Source organism: Puma concolor, chromosome C1 (genome assembly GCF_028749965.1).
Source record: "Puma concolor isolate L17-30 chromosome C1, mPumCon1.1.hap2, whole genome shotgun sequence".
In the NCBI taxonomy this organism is placed as follows: domain Eukaryota; kingdom Metazoa; phylum Chordata; class Mammalia; order Carnivora; family Felidae; genus Puma; species Puma concolor.
Genome location: NC_141674.1, coordinates 75,547,878 through 75,575,453, shown reverse-complemented (window position 1 = coordinate 75,575,453; position 27,576 = coordinate 75,547,878). Strand labels below are relative to the sequence as shown.

Here is a 27,576-nt window from a genome sequence, read left to right as displayed (position 1 = left end):
TATTTTTGAGACAGAGAGAGACAGAGCATGAACGGGGGAGGGTCAGAGAGAGGGAGACACAGAATCTGAAACAGGCTCCAGGCTCTGAGCGGGTCAGCACAGAGCCCGACACGGGGCCCGAACCCACGGACCGCGAGATCATGACCTGAGCCGAAGTCGGCCGCCCAACCGACTGAGCCACCCAGGCGCCCCTCAGGATTTCTATTGTAAAATCAAACTAATGACCTTGGGTTTCTGAGAAATCTTTTTTTTTTTTTTTCAAACACTAGCTTTCATACATAACAGAAAAGAAAGCAGAAAGGTATAACCAATACCTCATTTGCAAAATAAACAATAATGGAAGACTACAGCAAGAGTGTAACTTAACCGAAAGGGTAAAGATGATAATCCACAGACCTGCTAGAAACGAGCATTTGATGAGAGGCTACAAAGTTAGCCTGGGTGGTCAGAATAGAGGAATGCAAAAAGTGGCACGGGTTTGTGATGGCAGGTTTTATACTGCATCTTGATGCAAAAGCCATAGAATAAGGTCGTTAGAACAGTGGAAGATGGCTAACCAATTAGGGCTTTGTCGTTTTAATTAAAAAGCTGCGTCCAAATTTACTTTGGTTTTTCTTTAACTTGAAAAAATCCACTTGCAGTAAAAGTATTCTATATAAGTGATGGTGTACCGAATATCAGCTCTATTAAGCTCTATTTGAGAATTACTTATCTTATTGTCACACTCATTACATGACTTGGTTTAGCAGTGGGTGCACTGCTAATACTCAGATAATAGTAATACCAGTAATGAGAGCAGAGACTCTTGATGTCAGAACATGAGTCCGTGAGCAGACTACCCGTTTTGACTAAGATCAGTGGTAGAACAGTGTGTGGCAAATGCCTTACTTCACAAGTGTGGGGCAGGGTCCGTTCATCTCATTAATGTGAAAGAGTAAGAATACTAGGTAGGAAAGGTCAGAAAATAGCAAGAGCGAACAGGTATAATGGACAATTTTGTAGAAGAGAGAAAGCATGAAGGATGCAGAAAAAGGGAAAGCTATAATTCAGAAAGCTCTTTTGGTGAGCCTCAGTAATTTGGTCTAATTATTGTGAAGAACAGTCAGAATAATGATATTTTAAATATATTATTTCTTTTATTCAACCAACAACCCATACAAACCAACATTTATTGGGTGTCTTCTGTGTGCAAAGGATTAGTCACAAAGGTCCAAGGAAAATTATGCTTCAGCCCTCAGTGAGCTCACTGCAATTTCCTTTCAAGCACCTGAAATAGCAGAATCAGCTGTGGTAAAGCATTGCTTAGAACAGATCCCTGGTACATGCATTGGTTTTACTACTTACATTGCACTAAGACTTAAGGACCTTCTGTACATCATTCCCCTATTTCAAAGGCAGAGGTTGCTTCCTGTTTTAGAGCATTATTACCAAAGCTCCAATTTTCCTATTTTTAGCATTTATCTTTCTTCCAGTGTTATATTATTATAAATAATGCTGCAATGGACATCTTTACAAACATAGTATCCCATATTTTAGATTATTTCCTTACTTTGGTTCTCAGAAGAGGGATTGCTGGCACAAGAGGTTTTAATATTCTTGGAGTATTGCCAAATTGCTTTCTAAAAGGTTGTATTGATTTATACTAGTGAGCAACACATGCTAGTAATGAGAGAAGCAATTTTATATTCTCATTACATGGTCATCCTTTATAATTAACACTTTCAGAGTTTTCATTTAACATTCAAATCATATGAGATTATTTGGAAATAGGTACTTATTTTATACAGTAAGGTTTTTAGCACATGATTTTCATGGAAACAATATCTAATACGAAAACTTAGTCTTGGGGCGCCTGGGTGGCTCAGTCTGTTGAACGTCCGACTTCAGCTCAGGTCATGATCTCACAGCTTGTAAGTTCAAGCCCCGCGTCAGGCTCTGTGCTGACAGCTCGGAGCCTGGAGCCCGCTTTGGATTCTGTGCCTCCCTCTCTCTGCCCCTAACCCGCTTGCATTCTGTCTCTCTCTCAAAAATAAACATAAAAAAATTAAAAAAAAAAAAACTTAGTCTTTAAGAAAGTGTCAAGTAACAGGTCACATGAATATGAACATGTCCACGTTCTCATTTTCCCCCAATAGTTCATCAAGTCACTTGAAAACCATTAACAGAATTTTAAAGCTAAATGATCTAAAAAAAATTTTTTTTTAACGTTTATTTATTTTTAAGAGAGAGAGAGACAGACAGAGCACAAGTGGAGGAGGGGCAGAGAGAGGGAGACACAGAATCTGAGGCGGGCTCCAGGCTCTGAGGCGGGCTCCAGGCTCTGAGCTGTCAGCACAGAGCCTGTTTGTGGGGCTTGAACTCATGAACCATGGGATCATGACTTGAGCCAAAGTCAGACGCTTAACCAACAGAGCCATCCACGTGTCCCTAAAGGTAAATCTTATGTACACTAAAATAAATATGCTTAAAAACATTTTTAGGAAATTATAATCATGTAGATTGTTTAATGTCCTCATATTTTTTATTAGAAAATGAGGAAGTTGGTATTTTGGGAAAAATATTAGTTTTAAGACAGAATAAAACAGCACTAAACAGTGCAGCATAACTTTTGCTGTCACATACTTAATGCCAAATTATATCTTTTTGGAAAATATTAATTTTAATAGTGACAAGCTATTAATCAAACTTTTTATTGTTTTAAATGTTTATTTATTTTTGACAGAGAGAGAGAGAGAGAGACAGAGCATGAGCGGGGGAGGGGCAGAGAGAAAGGGAGACAGAATCAGAAGCAGGCTCTGGGCTCCGAGCTGTCAGCACAGAGCCCGATGCGGGGCTTGAATTCACAGACCGTGAGATCATGACCTGAGCTGAAGTTGGATGCTCAACCGACTGAGCCACCCAGGCACCCCTAATTGAACCTTTCAGAGTTGTTTTGTTTTCCTTTTATCAGAGTATTTTAGAAGTTTAAGAGAAAAGTACCCACTGAATATTGAATTAAAAAGTGAACTAATTTCTAACAATCTTTGTTCCTGATTGTGTAAGGAGATAACTGACAGTTAATATCATCCACTTACAGATTATTAATGTTTTAAGCCTAAATTCTACTTCCTAGCCTGTGGAGTAGCTGCTGGCTTTTCTCAGTGAAAAGCGAGATTTATTCTCAAATGGAGGACAAGCTGCCAATACTGGGGCCTAAAAGATGTCACATAAATCAACAAACAAATGGAAAAGTTAAATTCAGGATCACGTACACAAGTACATTTAGCAATGGGACATGAGCCAGGCACATTTCAGTGCAGGCAGCACATGGTCTGACAAACACAAGTAATCTTATGCAGACAGCTGATCGGAATATTTTAGAGCACAGCTGCCCCATACAATCAAGCCCACACGGTTGCTGCAGGTACACTGCTTGTTGAATCTATTCCCTGATCTCCAAGTCTGTAAATTGAATTTCTGTACATTGGGTTTCTATTAGGAGGCATACCGTGTGGACTCTGATGCAAATTGCCAGGGTTCCAATCCCAGCTCTGCCATTTACTAGCCTTGTGTTTTCAGGCCATTCTTAACCATCCTGTGCCTCAAATTTCCCTATCTATAAAATGGGGACAGGAACAGTATCCAACTTACAGCTTTGTTGGAAAGATTAAGTGAATTAATATACACAAATCCTTAAAATAGTACCTGGCACATAATAAGCACTCTGTGAGTGTAGGTTACTTTTTTTAAATAATAAACCAAGTAAGCCTTGGTTCTACCTTTATTTTTTTTTCAAAAGAAATTTTTTTTTAATGTTTATTCATTTTTGAGAGACAGAAAGAGCATGAGCAGGGAAGGGGCAGGGAGAGGGAGTGAGACACAGAATCCGAAGCAGGCTCCAGGTTCCCAGCTGTCAGCACAGAGCTTGATGCGGGGCTGGAACTCATGAACTGCGATATGACCTGGGCTGAAGTCAGAGGCTTAACTGACTGAGCCACCCTCAGTGGTACATTTTTTTAAATGTTTATTCTTTTTTTGAGAGAAAGAGAGAGACAGAGTGTGAGTGGAGGAGGGGCAGAGAGAGAGGGAAACAGAATCTGAAACAGGCTCTAGGCTCTGAGCTGTCAGCATAGAGTCTGACACGGGGCTCAAATTCACAAACTGTGAGATCATGACCCGAGCCAAAGTCGGACGCTCAATCAGCTGAGCCACTCAGGCACCCTTAACTTTATTTTTTTTTAATGTTTATTTATTTATTTTTGAGAGAGAAAGAGAGAGAGGGAGAGAGAATCCCAAACAGCCTCCATGCTATCATCACGGAGCCTGACACGGGGCTCCATCCCACAAACTGTGAGACCTGAACCGAAATCAAGAGTCAGACACTCATGGCACAAAAACAGACACATAGACCAATGGAATAGAATAGAAACCCCAGAACTAGACCCACAAACGTATGGCCAACTAATCTTTGACAAAGCAGGAAAGAACATCCAATGGAAAAAAGACAGTCTCTTTAACAAATGGTGCTGGGAGAACTGGACAGCAACATGCAGAAGGTTGAAACTAGACCACTTTCTCACACCATTCACAAAAATAAACTCAAAATGGATAAAGGACCTGAATGTGAGACAGGAAACCATCAAAACCTTAGAGGAGAAAGCAGGAAAAGACCTCCCTGACCTCAGCCGTAGCAATCTCTTACTCGACACATCCCCAAAGGCAAGGGAATTAAAAGCAAAAGTGAATTACTGGGACCTTATGAAGATAAAAAGCTTCTGCACAGCAAAGGAAACAACCAACAAAACTAAAAGGCAACCAACGGAATGGGAAAAGATATTTGCAAATGACATATCGGACAAAGGGCTAGTATCCAAAATCTATAAAGAGCTCACCAAACTCCACACCCGAAAAGCAAATAACCCAGTGAAGAAATGGGCAGAACACATGAATAGACACTTCTCTAAAGAAGACATCCGGATGGCCAACAGGCACATGAAAAGATGTTCAGCGTCGCTCCTTATCAGGGAAATACAAATCAGAACCACACTCAGGTATCACCTCACGCCAGTCAGAGTGGCCAAAATGAACAAATCAGGAGACTATAGATGCTGGCGAGGATGTGGAGAAACGGGAACCCTCTTGCACTGTTGGTGGGAATGCAAATTGGTGCAGCCGCTCTGGAAAGCAGTGTGGAGGTTCCTCAGAAAATTAAAAATAGACCTACCCTATGACCCAGCAATAGCACTGCTAGGAATTTATCCAAGGGACACAGGAGTACTGATGCATAGGGGCACTTGTACCCCAATGTTCATAGCAGCACTCTCAACAATAGCCAAATTATGGAAAGAGCCTAAATGTCCATCAACTGATGAATGGATAAAGAAATTGTGGTTTATATACACTATGGAATACTACGTGGCAATGAGAAAAAATGAAATATGGCCTTTTGTAGCAACGTGGATGGAACTGGAGAGTGTGATGCTAAGTGAAATAAGCCATACCGAGAAAGACAGATACCATATGTTTTCACTCTTATGTGGATCCTGAGAAACTTAACAGGAACCCATGGGGGAGGGGAAGGAAAAAAAAAAAAAAAAAAAGAGGTTGGAGTGGGAGAGAGCCAAAGCATAAGAGACTGTTGAGAACTGAGAACAAACTAAGGGTTGATGGGGGGTGGGAGGGAGGAGAGGGTGGGTGATGGGTATTGAGGAGGGCACCTTTTGGGATGAGCACTGGGTGTTGTATGGAAACCAATTTGGCAATAAATTTCATATATAAATAAAAAAAAAAAAAGAGTCAGACACTCATTAGACTGAGCTACCCAGGTGCTCCTGTATGTGACTATCATTAATATCATGATTATTAACTTTTATTACTACTTCTACCTGAATTTAAAGAAAAATTTTATGTCTTTATTAAAGAATCAGAAGGATAGGGATGACTGGGTGGCTCAGTTGGTTGAGCGACCGACTCTTGGTTTTAGCTCAGGTCATGATCTCACGGTTCGGTCTGCAGGTTTGAGCCCCGCATTGGGCTCGGTGCTAACAGTACGGAGCCTGCTCAGGATTCTCTCTCCCTCTCTGCCCCTCCCCAACTGGAGCATGTGCTTGCTGTCTCTCTCTCAAAATAAATAAACTTAAAAAAAATCAAAAGGATAGTGAATGCTTCTACAAATAGCATCTGTATTTCCCAGGGGACAGTAATTTGGGCCCCAAAATATAGTCCTGCAGTATCAGTTACATAGTGGACATGCATAGAAGGGGACAAATTTTAGAGTCAGGTTTTCCTGGTTTGAATTCTACCTCCACCACTAACTTCTTGTGTGAGCCTGGGCACTTTACCCACTCAACCTCTCTAAGCCTTTAGAAGGAGAATAACATCTTGCCTGATATGACAACCCAGAATTAGATAACCTAACGAATGTGAGGTACCTGACAGATGGCCTGATGCATAAGGACCTTAGTTCTGGCACTTCCCATGTGGGGCCCTCCTTTTCCCTCTCTGGCTCCCTGCCACCTTCAGCAGGGTTTTACTTTTCTGCCTGGTGAAATCAAACCACCACAAAGCAGGCCCAGGACAATCACCAACTGAAAACTTCGTGTGTAAGGATATCATTGGTAATATAGTAAGTATTATAGTGCTATTTTTAAGACACATACGCTAAAATATGTGTGAGTCAAGGTGATATGTGGGATTTGTTCCTAAAATGCTTTAGCAAAAGGGGAGACAGAAAGGAAGAAACAGATACATGAAACAAATGCAGCAAAATCTTGATACTCGTTTAATCAAGAAGAGAGACACCTGAGCATTCATTATATTATGCTCTAATTTTTACTGTGTGAATGTCTTCATACATGATAAAAATTTTGAAGAATTAAAAAAAACCCGCACATTTCTGGAAGTAATAATATTACATTAGTTATCAGGCGCATGAGGCTTCATCCCATTTCTAAGAGTCCAAGTCAGGTCTGGTCATATATTTCACTGAATCCTCTGTTCTTCCTAGTCCAGCAGAATATGTCATTTAATTTCCAAGTGAATATTTTTCAAGCCTTGCTTACATTAGGAAAATGTTATTTTCTCTAATGTCACCATAACAGACACTTAAATATCAATGTTTCCAAAAGTGAGGTCACAAGATAAATTCAATGAACCTCTACAACATTATGCCAAGTAAAAGAAGCCAGACAACATATTATATGATTCCATTGACATGAAAAGTCCAGAAAAGGCAAATCTATATGACAGGGAGTAGATTAGTGATTCCTGGGGCTGGAAGTGGAATTTGCGTTGACTGTACATGGTCATGAGTGCTTTTATTTGGATGATGGGAATGTGCTAAAACCAGATTGTAGGGATGTATGCACAACTTGGTAAAGTTACTAAAGGGGTGCTTAGCTGGCTCAGTCAGTACAGCATGTGACTCTTGATCTCAGGGCTGTGGGTTTGAGCCCCACATTGGGTGTAAAGATTACTTAGAAATAAAATCTTAAAATAAAAATTTTAAATTACTAAAAATCACTAATTTCTAAAGAGGTGAATTCTGTAGTATGTGATTATACATCAAAAAAGTTTTTAAAAATATTTCTAGGTGGGTCACGCACTTTTAAAAAATGATTTATTAGGCATGTAAAAGCATTTTACACTTTAGAAGAACCATAGCACATCAAGTGATGTGAACGTTTAAAATAAATGCTTAAGTTAAAAAAGATGAGTTTGGGGTGTCTGGATGGCTCAGTCAGTTAAGTGTCTAACTTCAGCTCAGGTCATGATCTCACGGTCTATGGATTTGAGCCCCATGTCAGGCTCTATGCTGACAGCTCGGAGCCTGGGGCCTGCTTCGGATTCTGTGTCTCCTTCTTTCTCTGCCTCTTCCCGGCTTGTGCTCTCTCTCTCTCTCAATAATAAATAAATAAAGTTAAAAAAAAGTTTAAATAAAAAAAAAGATGAGTTGATTTAAATAATTGATTTGAGTGAATTATCTTACTTAATTCATTCACATGTTTAAGTTAAATAAAAATGATGATATTAACAAACCAGAAGTTTTGTTAAATTCTAGTCTGGGTCGTTAATTCCTATGTGATGAAACCCTAACTGTGAGAGAGAGAGAGAGAGAGAGAGAGAGAGAGAGAGAGAGAGAGAGAGTGTGTGTGTGTGTGTGTGTGTGTGTTTTGTTTTTTAATCTCACGATCAGATGCAAAGATGAAATGGGATAACTGTTGATGCAAATGCTGTATAAATTGCCAATGCTGTACTAACAACAAAAAAGGAATGGCTCACCTGAATGGTTTCTATTTTAATATAAAAGAAATCCTAACTAGGTTATGACAGATAAGAGACTCTCCAGGTGAGGTAGGAGTAATTTAACAGGTTGCCCAGCTTTCTTGCTCCAGGGTTTCAACTTCTCTGATTTCTTCCTTTTGGAAACATTACTGAATTCCTACCATAAACCATTAGGTGGTAGGTCCTTCTTCCTTTTTTTTCTAAATTTTTTAATTAAGATTTATTTATTTTTGAGAGACACAGAGAGACAGAGTGTGAGCCGGGGAGGGGCAGAGACAGAGGGAGACACAGAATCCGAAGCAGGCTCTGGGCTCTGATCGTCAGCACAGAGTCCGATGCAGGGTTCAAACTCACGAACGGTGAGATCATCACCTGAGCCGAAGTCGGACGCTCAACCACTGAGCCACCCAGGTGCCTGCGTAGGTCCTTATTCTTGATCTTCCAGAAGTGCCTAGTTGTCCTCTTCTTCCTCCTCTCTGTCTTCCTCTCCCAAGTCAAGGTTCTCTACCTATGAAAACTTCCTGCTCCTTTGGGGTGGAGCACCCCCAAGCCCTTTTCTGGTTGCACTTGGCACAGCTGAAATGAAAGGACATTTTTGAAACTTTTCCAGATATTAAGGGGGAACCCCCACCTCCACCCCACCCCCCCGCCCCGCCACCAGCCAAGGTACAGTCATGTTTTTAAAAACAGAATTACACATAGGAAGACTGAAGGAAATGAGACAAAACAAAACCATCCTGTCTCCAGCCAGATTTCATTTCCTAAACTTCTGCTTCTTACACCCCTTGTTCTTTCTAAGAAAGCGAGTCTTGCTCATCTTTCAAGAAACAACGAGGGCTCAGTGGCATTTAAGTCCCATGTCCAAATGAACAAAGCAGCCACTATATTCCAAGTCCTCATCCCCATAGAAACCTGGAGCACCCTTTTCTTCTGATTCCCACAGGGACAAGGGTGGTTTATTTTCAGCAGATTGGTGGTAGTGTTGTTATTATTATTACTATTCTGAGGTTAGTTTGGCTAATTAATAAATCTAAGGAACTTTTGAGGTATCAAACGTTCTACTAAGTTCTCTGTACTTCAGCTAACAGCCAAATTTGCAAAGGCCGTGAAAATAAATTAGGATAGGGCTCACATCTCCCTGTCTCAGGGGTGCGGAGTGTTCTTACAAGGTTTTGTTTCATCTCCTGCCAATTCTAAAGGGGTATGTAAAGCAGATACTATTACCCCTTGTACCGAGAGGAGAAGGAACGTGCCTAAGAAGTCACAGCTTGCCTGAATTGACACCTGTTCTGGCTGACCTAAGTGAATTTCTCTCTTTATTTCAAATTCCTTAGTGGAATCACCCGTCTGGGCCAGTAAGAAATGCGCTCAAACTGGAGTAACTGATTCCCCACTGGGAGGGGGATGGTTAGCCCTCGGGAATGTGGGCTTTGCCCCCACCACACAGGCCGGGTTGTCTTTGTGTTTTACATCAGCAGGCTGAGGGTACCTCCGGTGTACCCCGTTTGCTGAGTTCCCTTGAGAATTTTCCTGGGTAGTTTCGTCGATTGGCTCAGCACCATAGCATATCACAGAAACGGAATAAGAAACTAAAAAAAACGCAAAGCACGTGGCGTACAGGATCTCACTTTTCTTGGCCTTTCTCCCGACCCGTAGCCGCGCCCTGTTACGACTGCGTGGGTGACTCGCCTATAAAAGGCCGTCTCCGAGCGTCTTGTCGCCACAATCTCTTCCTGTTCTTGGTGCGTTTGTTGTGGCTTCTAGCTGGGACCGCAGTGGCCGTGAAGATGGCGTCTACCAGCCGGTTAGTATGTCCGGCCGAGCCGGGCGAGGTGAGGGGCGGGCGGGGAGTGCAAGGGTTGCTAGGCTGCTGCCGGGGCTGCCGCGTCGGGCAGAGCGCCCTGGAGGTGCGGGGAGAGGCGGCGGACTGGCTGGCCCACCCGGACAAAGGCACTTCCAGACGGCAGTGCTGTCAGGGGTGTCGCAGGGGGTACCGAGCCGTCTGCGTTACCACTCCACAGTCCTGACTTGTTTTCTCACCCAGACACCAACCCTGTGGGGGCCCCTGTGTTCCCAGCCCTGGCTTCGCATCTTTTGGGGGGGTATTTTAACCCGTCTTTTTTCTTGTTAATTTTTCCTACGCTTGCTTTTCCAGCTGTGGCTCAACCAGCCCGCGATCCTTTCCAAAGGGCGAGAAGGGGTTAGTCCCAGGCCCCTATCGATCTGACAGCTAGAAAGTTAGGGACGTCAGCATTGGTAAGCCTGGTGGAAACTGGTTACCATCCCAGAGGCCTTCTGAAATGGAAGCTAGGGCATTTATCAAGAGTTGATAGGTTTCCTTCTAAGAGGTTTATTTTTCTACAAATGTCTTCTGCTTACTCCTGAAGAAAATCTTGCTTGCAGAAAATTACTTGCATATGTTCTGCAGTCACTGTCTAATGTTTTTAAAATGTGATGTATTCCTGTCTACAGGAAATGCTTGCACTGCCCTTAGAGACAGCCTTTAATCCTGTGATCAGAAAAATGCTTGTAGACCCTAATTATATCTCTCATGATCACTGTGAGGTAGATATTAGTATTTTTGCATAAATGTAAACTGAGTCATGCCAGGGTTGACTTTTCCAAGGTTAGTGTTCGAACAAAGTGTAGAATCTCTTATCTGTTTTCTGTTATCACACAGTTGGTCCCTAGTTAACTCCTAATATATTAAAAGTATCAAATTAAGTACAAATTCGAATTAAGTACAGTATCAAATTCTGTAGCTTCTGAGAGGCAACTGTGGCATAATTTTCTGAACTTGTTATCTTCTGTGGAATTGAGTTCCTGATGAAACCCATTATCACAAAATAGTAAGCTGAAGTCCAGGCCGTTTTGTGTAACTGCTAAGACTTACTACTTTATGTTACTGTAGTTTTAGAAAAGGTGTTGGGGAGGCAGTGTTAGCTAAAACAACCTGGAAACAACTCTTAAAGCCATTGACACTCTTGTTTACTGATTGTAATTTTATGATTGAATGCTCAATCATTCCGTCTGGGTGTGGCTCTGTTGGGAAACGCTTCCTTGTAGGTAAGTGGAAAACTTCAGTTTCCCAAAGACATCTAAATATGACTTATATTCTCTCGTGGCGATAGATCTGAAAGGTAAATGTGATATTTGGGCACAGCTTTTCCATACGATAGGACAGGAAATTGTAAGAAATGTTGCAACATTAAATATAGTAAATTCACGTGATAGATTCTTTACCAAAAGAATTTTGCTTTGTGTGAGTTTTTTCTTCTTCCTTTGTTAAAAAATAATCTTTGAAATGAATTTTTTTCTGGAGATGTCTAGGTTTTAAATATGTGTGTCATTGCATTTGTCTGTCTCTGAAGTTTTTCTACCAGTGAGAACAAAGGTTAAGTGTTAGTATTTCTGCCTTTAGCTTTGTTCCCCACCCCCCACCCCCCCCCCCCCGCCACCCCCCCCCGCCCCGAGGAAGATGTACAGTTACTAGGTTATGAAACCGCCTGATGTTTTCACAGAGAAGAGCACGAATGTGAGTTCAGGTCTAAACTGCACTACTTAGTCTGTGATTTCAGGCTAATCGTTCTCTGATCGTAATCTTTGGAAGGGAAATATGCTTATTTTGCAGGGTTGCTGTGAAGAGTACTGATGTATTTATGGCATTAGACACACAGTGGACTCCCAATAAGTGATAGCTATAAAGTGAGATTTGGATTTATGTGGTTTCTTAGGTCCTTTAAATGATTTTAATGTCATTGTTGTTTGGTTGTTTACACCATTCCTTTCCTTTCGTTTCTCTCTCTTAACTTCCCCCACCACCCCACTCTTGTGGTTCCTCTTTTACATCACTCTTGTGGGTATTCTGATCGAAAGTTGACTAGTTTGTCATGATTCATTTTATTTTGGATCGGTAACACAAATAGTACAAAAACAAGACGAAAAGTGAAAAGCAGTTTCTTTTCTTCCCTCTCAGCCATCTCATTCTCCCTCAGAGCAGCCACTGTGACCAGTTTCTTGGTGTTTTCCTAATGATTCTGAGGTTTAACAAACATACGCATGTAGTGCTAACCTCTCTTCTTCCGCCAAAGGATGTTGTAAATACTGTTCACTACCTTGCTTTTTACCTTTTTTCATGAAGTTAGTACACACATTTTAAGTGCACAGTTTAGTTGGAAAATGAGCACACACACATAGCTACCACCCAGGTCAAGAAATTAAATACGACTCGCACCCTGGAAGCCTCCTTGTGCCCTCAGTCATTACCCTTTCCCAAAGATAACCACATCCCAACTTCTAACTCCATAGATTTGTTTTGCCCACTTTAAGGTTTATATAAATGGCTTATATTTTCTTCTCTGTCTAGTTTCTTTTGAACAACATTTTGAGAGTCATCTTTGTGATTGCAAAAACTGTAATTCATACTTTGTCCAGTTTTGTATAAAATCCCTACCTTACTCTTTTCACTTAGCATATCTGGGTTTTTTTTTTTTTTTTTTTGGCATATTTTTGAGGTGTTTACATATCATTTATATACTTACAGACAAGAAGATAATTCTACTTTTTAATAGCAAAAACTATATTAGTCCTTATAGTTGTATGACATGTGCCATATGGCTGCCCATTTGTAATTACTGTTATTCTAACATTTTCCTTTATTTCAACATAGTTTTTCATAATTTATACTAAGTTCTTAATTTATTTGTTATAATGTATTAGAATATTTTCCTAATAGGAATTTATGGAATGAGTGTGACTATAAAGCAAATCTCCAGTTCTCTATTTCCCCATTTTCCCACTGAAAAGATCCAAGACATGTTATGGTTAACTTAAATGTATACATTTTGGGAACGTGGATTATTTTATCACTTTTTCAGTGGGAATCACCTGTGTTGAGAGTTAACTTTCCGATTTGTGTTTGCTGACATTAGAAATTTATCCAAAACCACAAATACCTACTTACTACTGTAAGAATGGTTGATGATGTCTTCTGAATGTATATTTGTGATGGCTATAACATAACCTTGTATTGTAGTATTTCAAGTGAACGTTTAAAGAGGGCTTATTTTGCATAATACCAAATATTTATTTATTTAAGTAATCTCTATACCCAACATGGGGCTTGAACTCACAAACCTGATATCAAGAGTTGCACATTCTTCCAACTGAGCCAAACAGGTGCCCCTACAGAGTTCATGTTCTTTTTTTTTTTTTTTTTTCTTTTTGAGAGAGAGTGCGCGAGCGTGCACACACGAGCCGGATAGAGGAGCTGAGGGGGAGAGGGAGAATCTTAAGCAGGCTCCAAACTCAGCACAGAGCTCGACCCGGGGTTTGATCCCATGACTCTGAGATCATGACCTGAGCCGAAATCAAGACAGTCATTCAACCAACGGAGCCCCCCAGGTGCCCCGATACCAAACATTTATAATTGTGTATAATTAATAAATCCATGTTAAATATTTTTGTTGCTTTTTATATTATTTTATATCTTGTTAAAAAATGTTTATTGATTTTTTCTGAGAGAAAGCACCCTCTACCTGGGGAGGGGCAGAGGGAGAGAGAGACTCCTAAGTAGGCTCCATGCTGTCAGCACAGAGCCCTACACTGGGCTGTATCCCATGAACCTGAGCCAAATCAAGAATCGGATGCCTCACAGTGCCTGGGTGGCTCAGTCGGTTACGCATCTGACTTCAAGTCAGGTCATGATTTTGCAGTTCATGGGTTCAAGCCCTGCATTGGGCTCTGTGCTGACAGCTCGGAGCCTGGAGCCTGTTTCGGATTCTGTGTCTCCCTCTCTCTGCGTCTCCCCAACTTGTGCTCTGTCTCTCTCTCTCTCAAAAATAAAACATTAAAAAAAAAAGTCAGATGCTGAACCAGCAAGGTGCCCCATTTTATTACTACTTTTTTAAGTGAGCTCTACACCCAACGTGGAGCTTGAACTCACAACCCTGAGATCCAGAAATACGTGCTCTACTGACTGAGCCAGCCTGGTGCCCCCTTTGTTGCTTTCTAAAACTGATTTTATTTTGTCTTTTAAGATTAGTGTGTCTTCTGCAAACTGCTTTATTTTCAAAATAAAATGATCAAGCACATTAGTACTATGACAAATAGAATAAAAAGTAGTTTTTGAAACCATTTCTTGAGTGATATAGCAAACTCAGTTTCTGGACTAAATGAAATCATTGATCTTAAGTTCAGCAGAGGTGTATCTACCACCCTCCTTTATCATACCCATTAGGTTCAGTGTGTACTATTCTAAATCTATTACTAAAATATCCAGCAAGTAGGAAAAAACAAGACTTGAAATGTATTCTCTGACCAGAGAAGTAAGTGATAAGTCACACAATCCAGATGATTATATGTAAATGTCACAGGTTATAAATGGTAGCTAGTCATTTCTATGCTAATCAGGATTTTTAAAAATCTCAGTAGCCTGTACTAAGAGAAAAAAACACTTGCTTTCCATTTAGGTTTTTAAAGCCTTCCATGTCTGCAAATAAGTTACTGTTCTTAGAAAAAACAATTCCAATGGAATCTATCTGTTAATGACTAGCTGGAATTAAAAATTACCTAACTGGGATATTTATTTTGAAGATTTCGCTTGAGTGTATTATACATGGATAGTATTGGAAAAGTATTCAGAACCCTCATTTTTTTCCCCTAGAACACTACTTTGTTACATGTTGGTTGGGAGGATATAAAAACAATTTTTTTTTTTTTATTTAGTTTGGATGCTCTTCCAAGAGTCACATGTCCAAACCATCCAGATGCGATTTTAGTGGAGGACTACAGAGCTGGTGATATGATCTGTCCAGAATGTGGCCTGGTTGTAGGTGAGCAATTATTATGGTTTTAACTGAAATCACTATTTTAGGTACTTTGCTTTTGTGTATTTCCCAAAGTGTCTTTTAATGAATACATTTTGATTTTTTTCCCTACAGGTAATTCATATTTATTATAAAACAAACAAAAAGAATTAGAAAAGAGTAAAATCAGAGACACCATATTTTATTGTTTATACGAATGCATATATTTCATAATGTGGGGTATGAAGGAACATTTAAAATTGAGACAGCCCGTCCAGAAGAAAAAGCCCTCAGTCCATAGTCTCCTGAGTCCTTAGTCTTAACTATTTGATGGGGTTTGGGGATGGTAGTGGTGATGCTTGTGTGTATGAAATAATGAATAAATTTAATCCAACTTTTGTGGCTTTTAGATATTTAAACATGATTTGTTTCAGGGTAGTAAAGGTATAGCTGTACTGAGTCTCATTCAAGGCCTTTTAGTTAATAGATCCCATTAAATAGAATGACTTAAGAATTTCTAGTATAAAATTGTTATTGTCAAAAATACTGCTTATAGGAGATTCTTAAAAAATGAGAACAAACTGAGGGCTGATGGGGGGTGGGAGGGAGGGGAGGGTGGGTGATGGGTATTGAAGAGGGCATCTTTTGGGATGAGCACTGGGTGTTGTATGGAAACCAATTTGACAATAAATTTCATATATTTAAAAAAAATACTGCTTACAATTTTTCATTTTGTTCCTGCTTTCTTACCCAGATATGTAGCAGAACTTTAGAATATTCTTATGGTGGAGTTGTATTTAGCAACTGAAACAGAGGAGTAATACTTAGCAGTTCGAAATGCTTAAAAATGAAAGTGCTAGTAGGATTATGGGATGTATAACAGAAACATTGGTGGTGATATACTGTGGAATAGTGTTGGAGGATATCGGTAACATTCATCCACGTAGCCTGCTTGCCTCAGACCTCCAGTGGGAGGCTTAAATCATACAGAGTTGCTAACAGGAACTGAAATCCACTTATAGTTGAATTCTTCTCAATAAGCAATATTAACAACTTATATATGCTGGGCACTTTTTAGAAATGATTTCTATATTCACTAAGTTTATCCTCAGAAAAACCTTTGAGGTGAGCGCCAATATTACCTTCATTGTAGAGATGAGAAACTCAAGTTCAGTGTGGCATTGTAGCTCTACTGTCCGCACATAGCCAAATTTCTATCCTGTATTGGCTTTTGTAATAAAATGAGTTCAGTCTGATTGGCAAACTGTGACCCACTGCCTGTTTTATATATGACCTGCCTGGTAAGAATGGCTTTTACATTTTTAAGTGGTTGAAAACAGTCAAAAGAATACTAACATTTGGAGGCATACGAAAATAGTATCAAATTCAAATTTCAGTATCCATACATAAAGTTTTATTGGAACACAGCCACACTTGCTTGTTACATATTATCTATGACTGCTTTCACATGATGACAGTAGGACTCTGTAGTTACAAAAGAAACCATATGTGGTGCTCTCATCACTTCATACTGCCGCCCAGTGCACTATAAATCCCAGGAATGCACTTAAAACTCCTCGGCATCTTGAGTACAAAGTTTATCTCCATGCTGCAGCATTTTATTTTGTTACCATTGCATACCCATCGTGTCAAAACAGGAAGAAAAAAAGTGAACTTTGAAAGCCATGCCCTTAAGGTACAGTGGAGTGTAGGTTATTTTGTTATTGATCAGGATGGCAAAGCTCTGTGTTTATTATTCAGTGGTACGATAGCTCTGCTAATAGATACAAGAAACTTAGGCATAAGCACTCATCCTGCCAATTCAGTAAAACAGTGATCAGAAAACTTAGAAAATGTAATGTCGATTATCTCATCACAGCAGAATTTCTTCACAAAAATAAAAGAATAAAAATAAGGCTGCATCTAAAATAAGTTTCTGAGTGGCTTATTTGTAGCTTATGCAGGGAAAGTCAACGATTAGTTAATGATGAGTTAATTAGTTCATGTTTGTTTGATTGTGATAGTTGAAGAAATGTGTCCAGAGAAAACTTATTTAAGATGAACAGCTTCTCAGAAAAACAGTTGCTTGAAGAGTTGAGGATGTTGGGAACAACATCGATAGTCAATCAATTAAAGTCCAGGCAAATATCAAGTGTTTCTCCTAGACTCCTGATGACTAGGTAGATGTTACTGATACTGCTGAGTTGTTTATTCAAGGAGTCAATGCAGAGTTTCTAGAGTTTGAATTATCTGCATGGAAAAACTGCAGGAGAAACTAGTTTTAAAGAAATTACAAGAATGCTAATTCAGTACAACCTGAAGTGGAAACTGCTAAGATATATTATAACTGATAGATGGTAAAAATACGTGTGGAAGAAGTCTTAGGTGGACAGATTTACAAAGATTGTAAAAACGTAAGGTTTTTAAAGCTTCTAGTTATTCATTGTATTCATCAACAGGTACTTGGTAGAAAAGGTTTGAATCTATCATGTTACTGATCAGTAGGGTCAGTAGCGAACTTCATTCACTCTCGCGGACTTAACTGTCATCACTTCATTGAATCTTTGTCAGAAATAGAAGCTGACTATCTTGACTTGCCCACCACACAATAATTTGGTAGCTTAGCTGCAGCAAAGTTTTCTTGTAATTGTTTTTGAGCTCAGGGCCAAGGCTGAAATCTTTCTGAACCAGTACTGCCTTCAGCCACTGCTGTTTAACACTGAATGGCTTTAGAAATTAGCTTTTGCTGCAGACTTCCTAATATTTCATAATGAATTCAACCTAGAATTGGAAGGCAGAACAGTGCGGATACATTAAAATCACACGGAGGTAAGGTCAGTTTGACAACAGCTAACATTATTTGAATCCCAAATGGCATCAAATTGTTTTAATGTATTTTATATACTTTCATTGCTGTCCAAAGTTAAAACAGGAAGTAGGGTCTTCATTCCCACACAAATCTGCAGCAGGTATATATTCAAAACTCAGACTGTATTTTAATCAGTATTTTCCAGACCTGAATGTAAGTGCAGAGGAAATTTTCATATTTCCAAATCCATTTAACTCTGCAATTAAGGAGCTTCCACCTAACTTTCAATTGGGAGTGATTAATCTACAATGTAATGACATGTTAAAAGGCAAAATATCAGAAGAATGTAATAAAATTCTATAAATGCCTTTCAGGCAGTGAATATGCTCAATTAAAATCATATGCTTGCAGATTAATACCAGTATTTGGCAGTACTTATCTGTGTGTGAAAAAGACTTAAAAAAATGAAATACATAAAATCCTATTAACAGCATTGACAGATAACATTTGTAATTGATTTTGATGATAGAGAACACGAACTGGATTCCAGTTAAGTGAAATATTCTTACCCCAAAAGCGAATGCTGTTCTTTCTCAGTAGTAGATTTGTATTACAATAAATTATCCTCAATTTTTATATTTTTAATTTCATCGGTTAAAAAACCAGTTGAGTCTTTCCTCTTTATGGAAGTACCTATGTAGTATCCTCAGTTTAGCCTCTTGACCCACAAACCCTAAAATATTTACTATATGGCCCTTTACAGAAAAGGTTTGCCAACCTGTAAGTTAAATGAGAGCATTCTAATTCCAAAGTATTAAGATTAAACTGATAGTATGTAAGAGTGAGACAGAAGATTGAAGGTAATTTCAGCTTCTTGGGTCTCGTAAACGGAGCCATTTAAAAAGTAGTGCAGAAATACTGCATTATATCTCCAGCCCTTCCATCTGCTTCACTTCTGCTTCACTTCTGCTTCAGACCAGCAAGATATAGTTGGGTGAGATTAACCAACTGGAGATGGAAGATCTGATTCACAAGGCTTACATGCTTTTTTATGCTTGAAATCACTACCTTTTACTTGCATTTTTCTGCTTATATCTAAACCAAAGGAAGTTAATTTTTTTTTAGTTTTGTTTAATTATCAGTCTTGAACACCAGCATTGGAACTACTATATTTTATCCTAACTAAAGCAACTAGGCTAAATTGTAAAGCCTGAAAATTAAAAAAAAAAAATACATAAAATACAATCTGATTAAACTTCCTTTATATACACAGAAATATCTTCTTGTAACAATTGGTTTTTCTGACCTAAACTGTAACAAACACCTGTTTTAAAATATACGGTACTAGCCTCATTCGCATATTTGTAGCATGTGTAATATAACCTGCAGTGTGTCCTGCAAGTGAAGAAACTATTCCATGAGGGTGGGCAGGCAAGACTCTGCTAACAAAGTTCTGTTTTGCTGAAGAGATGATCAAATTATGTTGAAAAGAGCTTAATTGAACATGACAGACCATGAGTCAAATTTTAAAAAACATGTGCATATGAACAGATACACACAAACATATATTACTATCATAGATCCATAATAAATTTAGATTCTATATATATTTAATTAGACTTGCATCAGCTTGCCTGTTCATTTATTTTAAATTTTTATGTTTTTTTTTTTTTTTTGAGAGAGAGTGCATAAGCAGGGGACAGGGGCAAAGGGAGAGAGAGACAGTCTCAAGCAGGCCCTCACCCAGCATGGAACCTGATGTGAGGCTCGATCCCAGGACCCTGGGATTATGACCTGAGCCAAAATCACGAGTTGGATGCTCCACCTACTGAGCCACCTAAGCACCCCCAACTTGCTGGCTTAAAGGCATATGCTCTTTGTTGCCAGCTCAGTTCTGCCTTTATCTCTTATGCTATGGAGATAGGGAAGAAATTAGGTGAGGCAAATATTCCACAATCCACTAAGGGCGTAAGACTTGTGGCTCTTTTCATACTTGTGTTCATAGAGATTTAAATCCAGCTGTCATCATGTGTCTCCTAATAAATTGTCTTGGTTTGCATGTGCTTACCTGGTCTGAAACTTTTTAGATTATACCATATTTATTGAATAAACGTTTACAGTAGGCTTGGGTTTAAATATCACCAGACAACTTTAGAAACTGGAACTCTTAGAATTGTTTTTGGACAACTCTGTACTTAACTAATATTTAATTTGGCTTAGAACTTAGGGCAGCCCATTGTCACTAACTCCTCTATTTATTTATTTGAAAGCATGCAAGTGGGTTAGAGGGGCAGAGAGAGAGAGAGAGAGAGAGAGAGAGAGAGAGAGAGAGAGAGAATATCCCAGGCAGGCTCTAAGCTCAGCATGGAGCGCGATGCAGGGCTTGATTCCACGACTCTGGGATCATGACCTGAGCCAAAACCAAGAGTCAGATGCTCAACCAACTGAGCCACCCAGGTTCCCCCAGCTACTCTTAATTTCCAACTCAAGACTAGATACTGCTTAACTGTCCTCTTTGGAGGCATATATTACCCCTTGCAACTGTCACCTTTTTTAGTGAAATAATTTGCAATAAAAAAATATATTTATTTCATAGGATAAAAACTGCTTTTTCTCCAGTTTCTAACAACACTTTTTTTTTTTTTTAACTGTCCTTTAAACCTTCATTCAGTCTCCTTGATGCCCACCACTGAGTCTCAAAACCAATGCCAAAATGTTTTAGGTTTTTCTTAAAGAAACATCGTACTTACAGGAGCCAGTTTCTGTTTCGATTACATAACAAACTATTGGAGAACTTAGTATCTTATAGTAACCATTTTCTTTTGCTTATAGTTTTATGGGTCAGTAGTTTGGGAAGGACTTACCTGGGCCATTGTTTCTTTCCACATGGCACTGATTGGACCTGGAGTATTCACTTCCATGATGGCTTTTTCACTTCTACTTCTGGCTCCTCTCTGTTCTTTGGCCTCCCCACACAGGCCATCCTCTAGGATTTCTCCACAGTTATCTCAGAGTAGTCATATCTCATACATGGTGGTTGATTTCCAAGAGAAATATCCTAAGTGCATGTGTTTCAAGAGTGTGGAAGCTGGACTCAGGTAGTTAAGAGCTATGCCTGGCATAGGATCACTTCTGTATTGGTCAGAATAGTCATAGGGCCCACCTAGATTGGAAGGAATAGAGAGACACCAACCACCAATCAGTGTCATAGACAGGGTCATGTTTCAGAAGAACATGTCGATGACATATATTATTGCTGCCATCTTTGGAAAAATACAGTTGGTCAGACATTCATTGTCTTTAATTTTTTTCCTCAGTACTTAAGTCATATTTAGTTTCACTTGTAGCTGGTTCCCAATCTTTTGTGGCTATTTTAAATACTGTTTAGCATGTAATAATTGTCTAATTGACTTTCCTCTTTTATTTGAGTTATAGGATTTTTTAAATTTTTTTTTTTTTTTTTTTTTTTTTTTTTTTTTGAGAGAGAGAGCACGAGTGGGGGAGAGGCAGAGAGAGAGAGGGACAGAGGACCTGAAGTAGGTTCTGCGCTGACAGCAATGAGCCCAGTGTGGGGCTTGAACTCACAAACCGTGAGGTCATGACTTGGGCTGAAGTTGGACACTCTATCGACTGTGCCACCCAGGTGCCACTTGAATTATAGGATTTTTTTTATTTTTAATTTTTTAAAATTTACATCCAAATTAGTTAGCATATAGTGCAACAATGATTTCAGGAGTAGATTCTTTAGTGCCCCTTACCCATTTAGCCCATCCCCGCTCCTACAACCCCCCCCCCCCAGTAACCCTCTGTTTGTTCTCCATATTTAAGAGTCTTTTTGTTTTGTTCCCCTCCCTGTTTTTATATTATTTTTGTTTCCCTTCCCTTATCTTCATCTGTTTTGTCTCTTAAAGTCCTCATATGAGTGAAGTCATATGATGTTTGTCTTTCTCTGACTGACTAATTTCACTTAGCATAATACCCACCAGTTCCATCCACTGAGATTATGTGAGATCAGTTGCAAATGGCAAGATTTCATTCTTTTTGATTGCCGAGTAATACTCCATTGTATATATATATACCACATCTTCTTTATCCATTCATCCATTGATGGACATTTGGGCTCTTTCCATACTTTGGCTACTGTTGATATTGTTGCTATAAACATGGGGGTGCGTGTGTCCCTTTGAAACAGCACACCTGTATCCCGTGGATAAATGCCTAGTAGTGCAATTGCTGGGTCATAGGGTAGTTCTATTTTTAGTTTTTTGAGGAACCTCCATACTGTGTTCCAGAATGGCTGCACCAGCTTGCATTCCCAGAATTATAGGATTTTTATTTTAAACATAGGAAGTGTTTTGATTTGTCATTGGCTGTTTAATCTTACCAGTGATCTGTAGGATATTGTTACTGATCTCTAAAATAAGGCCAACTTTTAAAGCAAAGCTTTGTCAATTCTACCATGAAACTATAGGCTTTAACAGCACTGTTTTGTGGGATTCCCCCCCCCCCACAAATCCTAACAGTGTGATTGTGTTACTTTAAAATTGAGCACTAGGTGGCAGTATAATATTTAGATTATCAATTTGTTCATAAATTTGACCTTGTACATTGTTTATAGTCCGCAAAGTATTAGGTTAGTAAGCTGCTGTAATAGCTGCTAAAACATGAAATTGGTTATGACTTTTATAAATTAGGATTTCAAATAGGTAGTGTTTAGATCTAGTGGTATCATTTCTAGTAAAAGCCACTTTTTATGTACCATTTAAAACTGAATTCTTTCATTGTTCTTAGAAGGAATGTAAGGAAACAACCAGAAAATAGTATAGGTAGATTTGAATGAGAAAAATGAGTCAATTTGACCTGTCTTTCCTAAAGTTATTCTGGATATTGTTTATACAGTGATTCTGAAGGATGAATGTACGAATGTGCATTAAGAATCAGCTGTTCAGGGGCACCTGGGTGGCTCAGGTCATGATCTCACAGTTCATGAGTTTGAGCCCCACATCAGGCTCTCTGCTGTCAGCGCAGAGCCTGCTTCAGATCCTCTGTCCCCCTCTCTCTGCCCCTCCCCTGCTCTCTCTCCTTCTCTGTCTCAAAAACAAATAAATATTAAAAAAAAAAAAAAATCAACTCTCAAGATTCCAGACCCCATTTCTAGAAATTCTAGCATATTAAGAAACACAAATCTGTACTATTAACTTTACAGTTTACCGTATTTTTTTTATACATCTTCTGTACTTTTAGAGTTTTCATATTTCATGTCTCCAGACCTAGACTGCATAGCCTGTAGAGCAGATATCTTACGTGTGTCCATAGCTCCTAGTGTAACTAGGGGCCCTCGATTCCAGGCTCGGCTCTACTAGTTAATGAGCTATGTAAGTAACTGTAACCAAGTTATATAATTTCTCTAAGCCTGACTTTCTTCACGTGTAAAAATAAGTCATCTCCCTGCCCCAAAACAGGGAGCAGGTACCATACATCTTAGAATTGTTAAGAATCAAATGAAATAATGTATAAAATATATAGTATGATTTCAGTATGAGATTTCAGTGATACATTTTTTGTGGGTGCAAGTACTCCTTTTTTCTTGTGGAAAAGTAGGTGATTCTAAGTCTGAGATGCCATTCTTCATAACAGGTCACTTGCAAAATGTATTTGAGTGGGTCTAGCATAGTGAATGTTCTTCAGCCATATCATTTTAAAGATTACTGGATTACCATCTTTAAATTTGCATTAGTGATGGGGCGCCTGAGTGGCTCACTCGGTTGAGTGTCCGGCTTTGGCTCAGGTCATGATCTCATGACTCAGCTCATGAGTTGGAGCCTGGATCCTGCTTCATATTCTGTGTCTCCCTCTTCCCTGCTCATGCTCGCTCGCTCTCTCTCTCTCTCAAAAATAAACGTTAAAAAGAATTTTTTTTAAATAAAAAAAATAAATTTGCATTAGTGTTTCCTAAAGGAAATATTCAGGTTTAATTTAATATGTTTAAGCTATATTTTAAAATTAAGGAATATTCACTTTCAAATTCTTGCTTTAGCATCTCTCATAAGCCATCAGAGACCACCTTCTTACCTAATTTAGAATTTTTAATTAATTCAATTATTATTGTTATTATTTTTTTTATTTTTTTTTTTTTTTTAAATTTTTTTTTTTTCAACGTTTATTTATTTTTGGGACAGAGAGAGACAGAGCATGAACGGGGGAGGGGCAGAGAGAGAGGGAGACACAGAAGCGGAAACAGGCTCCAGGCTCTGAGCCATCAGCCCAGAGCCCGACGCGGGGCTCGAACTCACAGACCGCGAGATCGTGACCTGGCTGAAGTCGGACGCTTAACCGACTGCGCCACCCAGGCGCCCCATGTTATTATTTTTTTTTAGAGACCGTGTGAGCAGGGGAGAAGGGCAGAGGGGGAGAGAGAATCTCAAGCAGGCTCCATGCTCCGCACAGAGCCCAGCATGGGGCTTGATCCCACAACCCTGGGATCCTGACCTGAGCTAAAATCAAGAGGCAAGATGCTCAACTGACTGAGCTACCCAGGCATCCCTAGAATTTTTAATGTAGATGTTACTTTAAGCATCAGAGAATTACTAACTTTACTCAGTTTACACAGCTACCCTTTGAGTGACACTGATGCTTTGAGTACTTAGGTAATTAGCTGAAGATTCCACATCTAGTAAGTGACAGAGTGGTTCAAATCCAGGTCTGTAGGACTTAGCAGGCCTGTTTCTGTTAAAGCAGTGTGCTGGGCAGGGAGAGTGAAAGAAGTATCAGATGCTGTAAGCAAGCTCTGGAGCAACTCTGGCTAGCGCGTGAAAGGGAGGAGGGTGCGTTAATACAACATAGCATGGTAAAAGCTCTATTACAGATCTTCCAAGTTTGGTAAGAACACAAAGGAAGGAAGCAGTGATTTCCTGGGGAAATTACTGTTGAATTTACATTGAAACATGACCATTAAGCATGAGTAAAGGTTTATGGAGGGAAGGTCATTCCAAGTGGAGGGAAAAAGAAACACGCGTCTTAGGATAGAGGCCTGAAAGTACTGGTATGTGAATGACTCAAATTATTGTGACTAAGGTTAGGATGCATCTTCCATGAGAGCTGCGGGTCTCTAGCTTAGATGCTGCTGCAAACCTGCCTGTATTTGAGGAAAAGCCAGATGTATTGACATACTCAGGGATGGAATTTACAATGCATTTTGCATTTTCCTTTACAAATGATTTTCCAAATGGTAATTATACTCTCGACTTGTACAGTTTTGTTTGTTTGTTTTTTTAATTTTTTTTTTTTAACATTTATTTATTTTTGAGACAGAGACAGAGCATGAACGGGGGAGGGGCAGAGAGAGAGGGAGACACAGAATCTGAAGCAGGCTCCAGGCTCTGAGCCATCAGCCCAGAGCCTGACGCGGGGCTCGAACTCACGGCCCGCGAGATTGTGACCTGAGCTGAAGTCGGACGCTCAATTGACTGAGCCACCCAGGCGCCCCTTGTGTTTGTTTTTTAAGGGCCTAAACGTCATGAGTAAAGTACGCTTTTATGGGCTGGTCTGGGAAATTAACCATGATGTGGGTTGTTTCTAAGGGATAATTCATTTTGAGTTCTTACTCAGTTTACATTTGGGGAAAATAAACTGTGATTTAGAGACTGGCTATAGTATTAATGGTATTTCTTTTTAAAGTATCTGTTGATCAGACTTCTCTTGAAAATTATCTTTAATCCAGGCTTTATGATAAGAATGTTTAGTAACACTAAACCAAAAATCAGCATTCTTTGAAATATCATAAGAAGGAATGGTTAGAAAGGGGTAAATGACTTGAAGAAGGCGTGAAAGCTAAAGATGCATTTCAGTTTCAGCATTAGCTTTAACAAATGTAATGTGTTGACTTAAACAATTTTCCACAGTACCTTAGTATTTTTTTAATTTAAAAACTCCCAATTTGGGGAGCGCCTGGGTGGCTCAGTCAGTTAAGCGTCCGCCTTCAGCTCAGGTCATGATCTCACAGTTTGTGAGTTCAAGCCCCTCGTCGGGCTCTGTGCTGACAGCTCAGAGCCTGGAGCCTGCTTCAGATTCTGTCTCCTTCTCTCTCTGCCCCTCCCCCACTTGTTCATGTTCTCTCTGTCTCTCTCTCTCTCTCTCTCTCTCAAAAATAAATAAATGTAAAACTTTCTGAGGGTTGAAAAAAAATTTTTTTTAACTCCAATTTGGGGTGCGTGGGTGGCTCCCTTGGTTAAGTGTCTGGTTTTGGCTCAGCTCATGATCTCACAGTTTGTGAGGGGTTTGAGCCCCGTGTCGGGCTCAGTGCTGACAGCTCAGAGCCTGGAGCCTGCTTCAGATTCCGTGTTTCCCTCTCTCTCTGCCCCTCCCCTCCTCACACTCTGTCTCTCTCTCTGTCTGTCTCTCTCTCTGTCTGTCTCTCTCTCTCTCTCTCCAAAATAAATATGAAAAAAAAAAATAATTTAAAAAACTCCATGCTTAGGGTTTGTCCACCTTGAGTACTGCATTTTGATTATTGAACTTTTAGAGTTGGCATGTTTTGAAAAATTTTGTAGTTCCAGACAAAATGGTTTTAGATAAATCTAGCCTATGTCCACAAGTAACTTGCAGACTGTTGTTCTAAGTCTCCTACTTCTGAATTTTTTACTGGTTGTATACCAAAATGCTTAAGTAAGATCATTTTCCAGAAAGATGGCAGAAAGAATTGAAATTTGGGGTGATTCTAATACTCTTTTTTAAAATACCTTTATTAATTTAAGTTTACAATAAGAAACAAAAACGTTTTGAATCTAGGTCAGGCCTAGAAAATCAGACTCTCCAATATTGGCTTCCTGGCTGTTTTTAGTATGTTGCAGTATTCCCTGCAGTGTTTAGACTGCTACTATGAGCCATTCACTGCTACTATGAGCCATTCTAGGTTTTTCTCTTGTTTTGCTTTTTGTTTTGTTTTGTTTTGTTTTAAATTTTAGAGTGCGTGAGTGGGGGATAGAGGGAGAAGGAGCCCTAAGCAGACTCCATGGTCAGTGCAGAGCCTGATTAGGGGCTTGATCCCACAACCCTGGGATCATGGCCTGAGCTGAAATCAACCAACTGAGCCACCTAGGTGCCCCAAGCCATTCTGGTTTTAATGTACTACAAAATACCTCTGGTTGGATTTGTAGTTTATAACTTGCTTGGTTAGGAGCTTATATATCTGTCTTTGTGTACTGTTTCCTTTAGAGTATAAGGCAAAGTATACTGGTTCTACTGGACATTCTTTCTCCTCTCCTTTCTCTCATAGCTAACCCATTATTCCTTGTAGTAGTAGAGGCCACTGGCCGTCCCACTCTTTCTTTAGTAATAGAATCCCTGTGTTTTAACTGGGCATGTTGCTGCCCAACTGGACTGTATTTCCCAGCTTCCCTTGTAGCCAGGTATGACCATGTGATCTAACCAGTGGATTGTACATAAAACGGGGTATGTACAACTCTAGATCCTGCCATAAGGAAGTGCCTCCTCTTTCTCATTTCCACTGGCTAGAATGCAGACATGATAAAGGGAACCACCAACAGCCATATTAGGCTGGAAAATGCTCATCATGATGAAGCTGGCTTATTAAAAAGATAGGAGGAGCCTGGGTCACACTAGTCTATGACTATTAACTATGGACTGTTAATGTGAGAAAGTTATAGCCTGTTTTAAGTCACTATTATTTTTGCTTTAATT

General features: G+C 39.5%; 1 protein-coding gene across 1 annotated transcript in view; it reads left to right on the top strand.

The window, feature by feature from the left end:
• The first annotated feature begins 9,918 nt into the window (after positions 1–9,918).
• The window catches only part of GTF2B (general transcription factor IIB), a 33,122-nt gene continuing 15,464 nt past the window's right edge, over positions 9,919–27,576 (top strand). The window contains exons 1-2 of the mRNA XM_025932647.2: positions 9,919–10,066; positions 14,989–15,095. Of these exons, the coding sequence (XP_025788432.1) occupies positions 10,050–10,066; positions 14,989–15,095 (124 nt within the window). The 5' untranslated portion in view covers positions 9,919–10,049. The remainder of the gene's footprint in view (positions 10,067–14,988; positions 15,096–27,576) is intronic.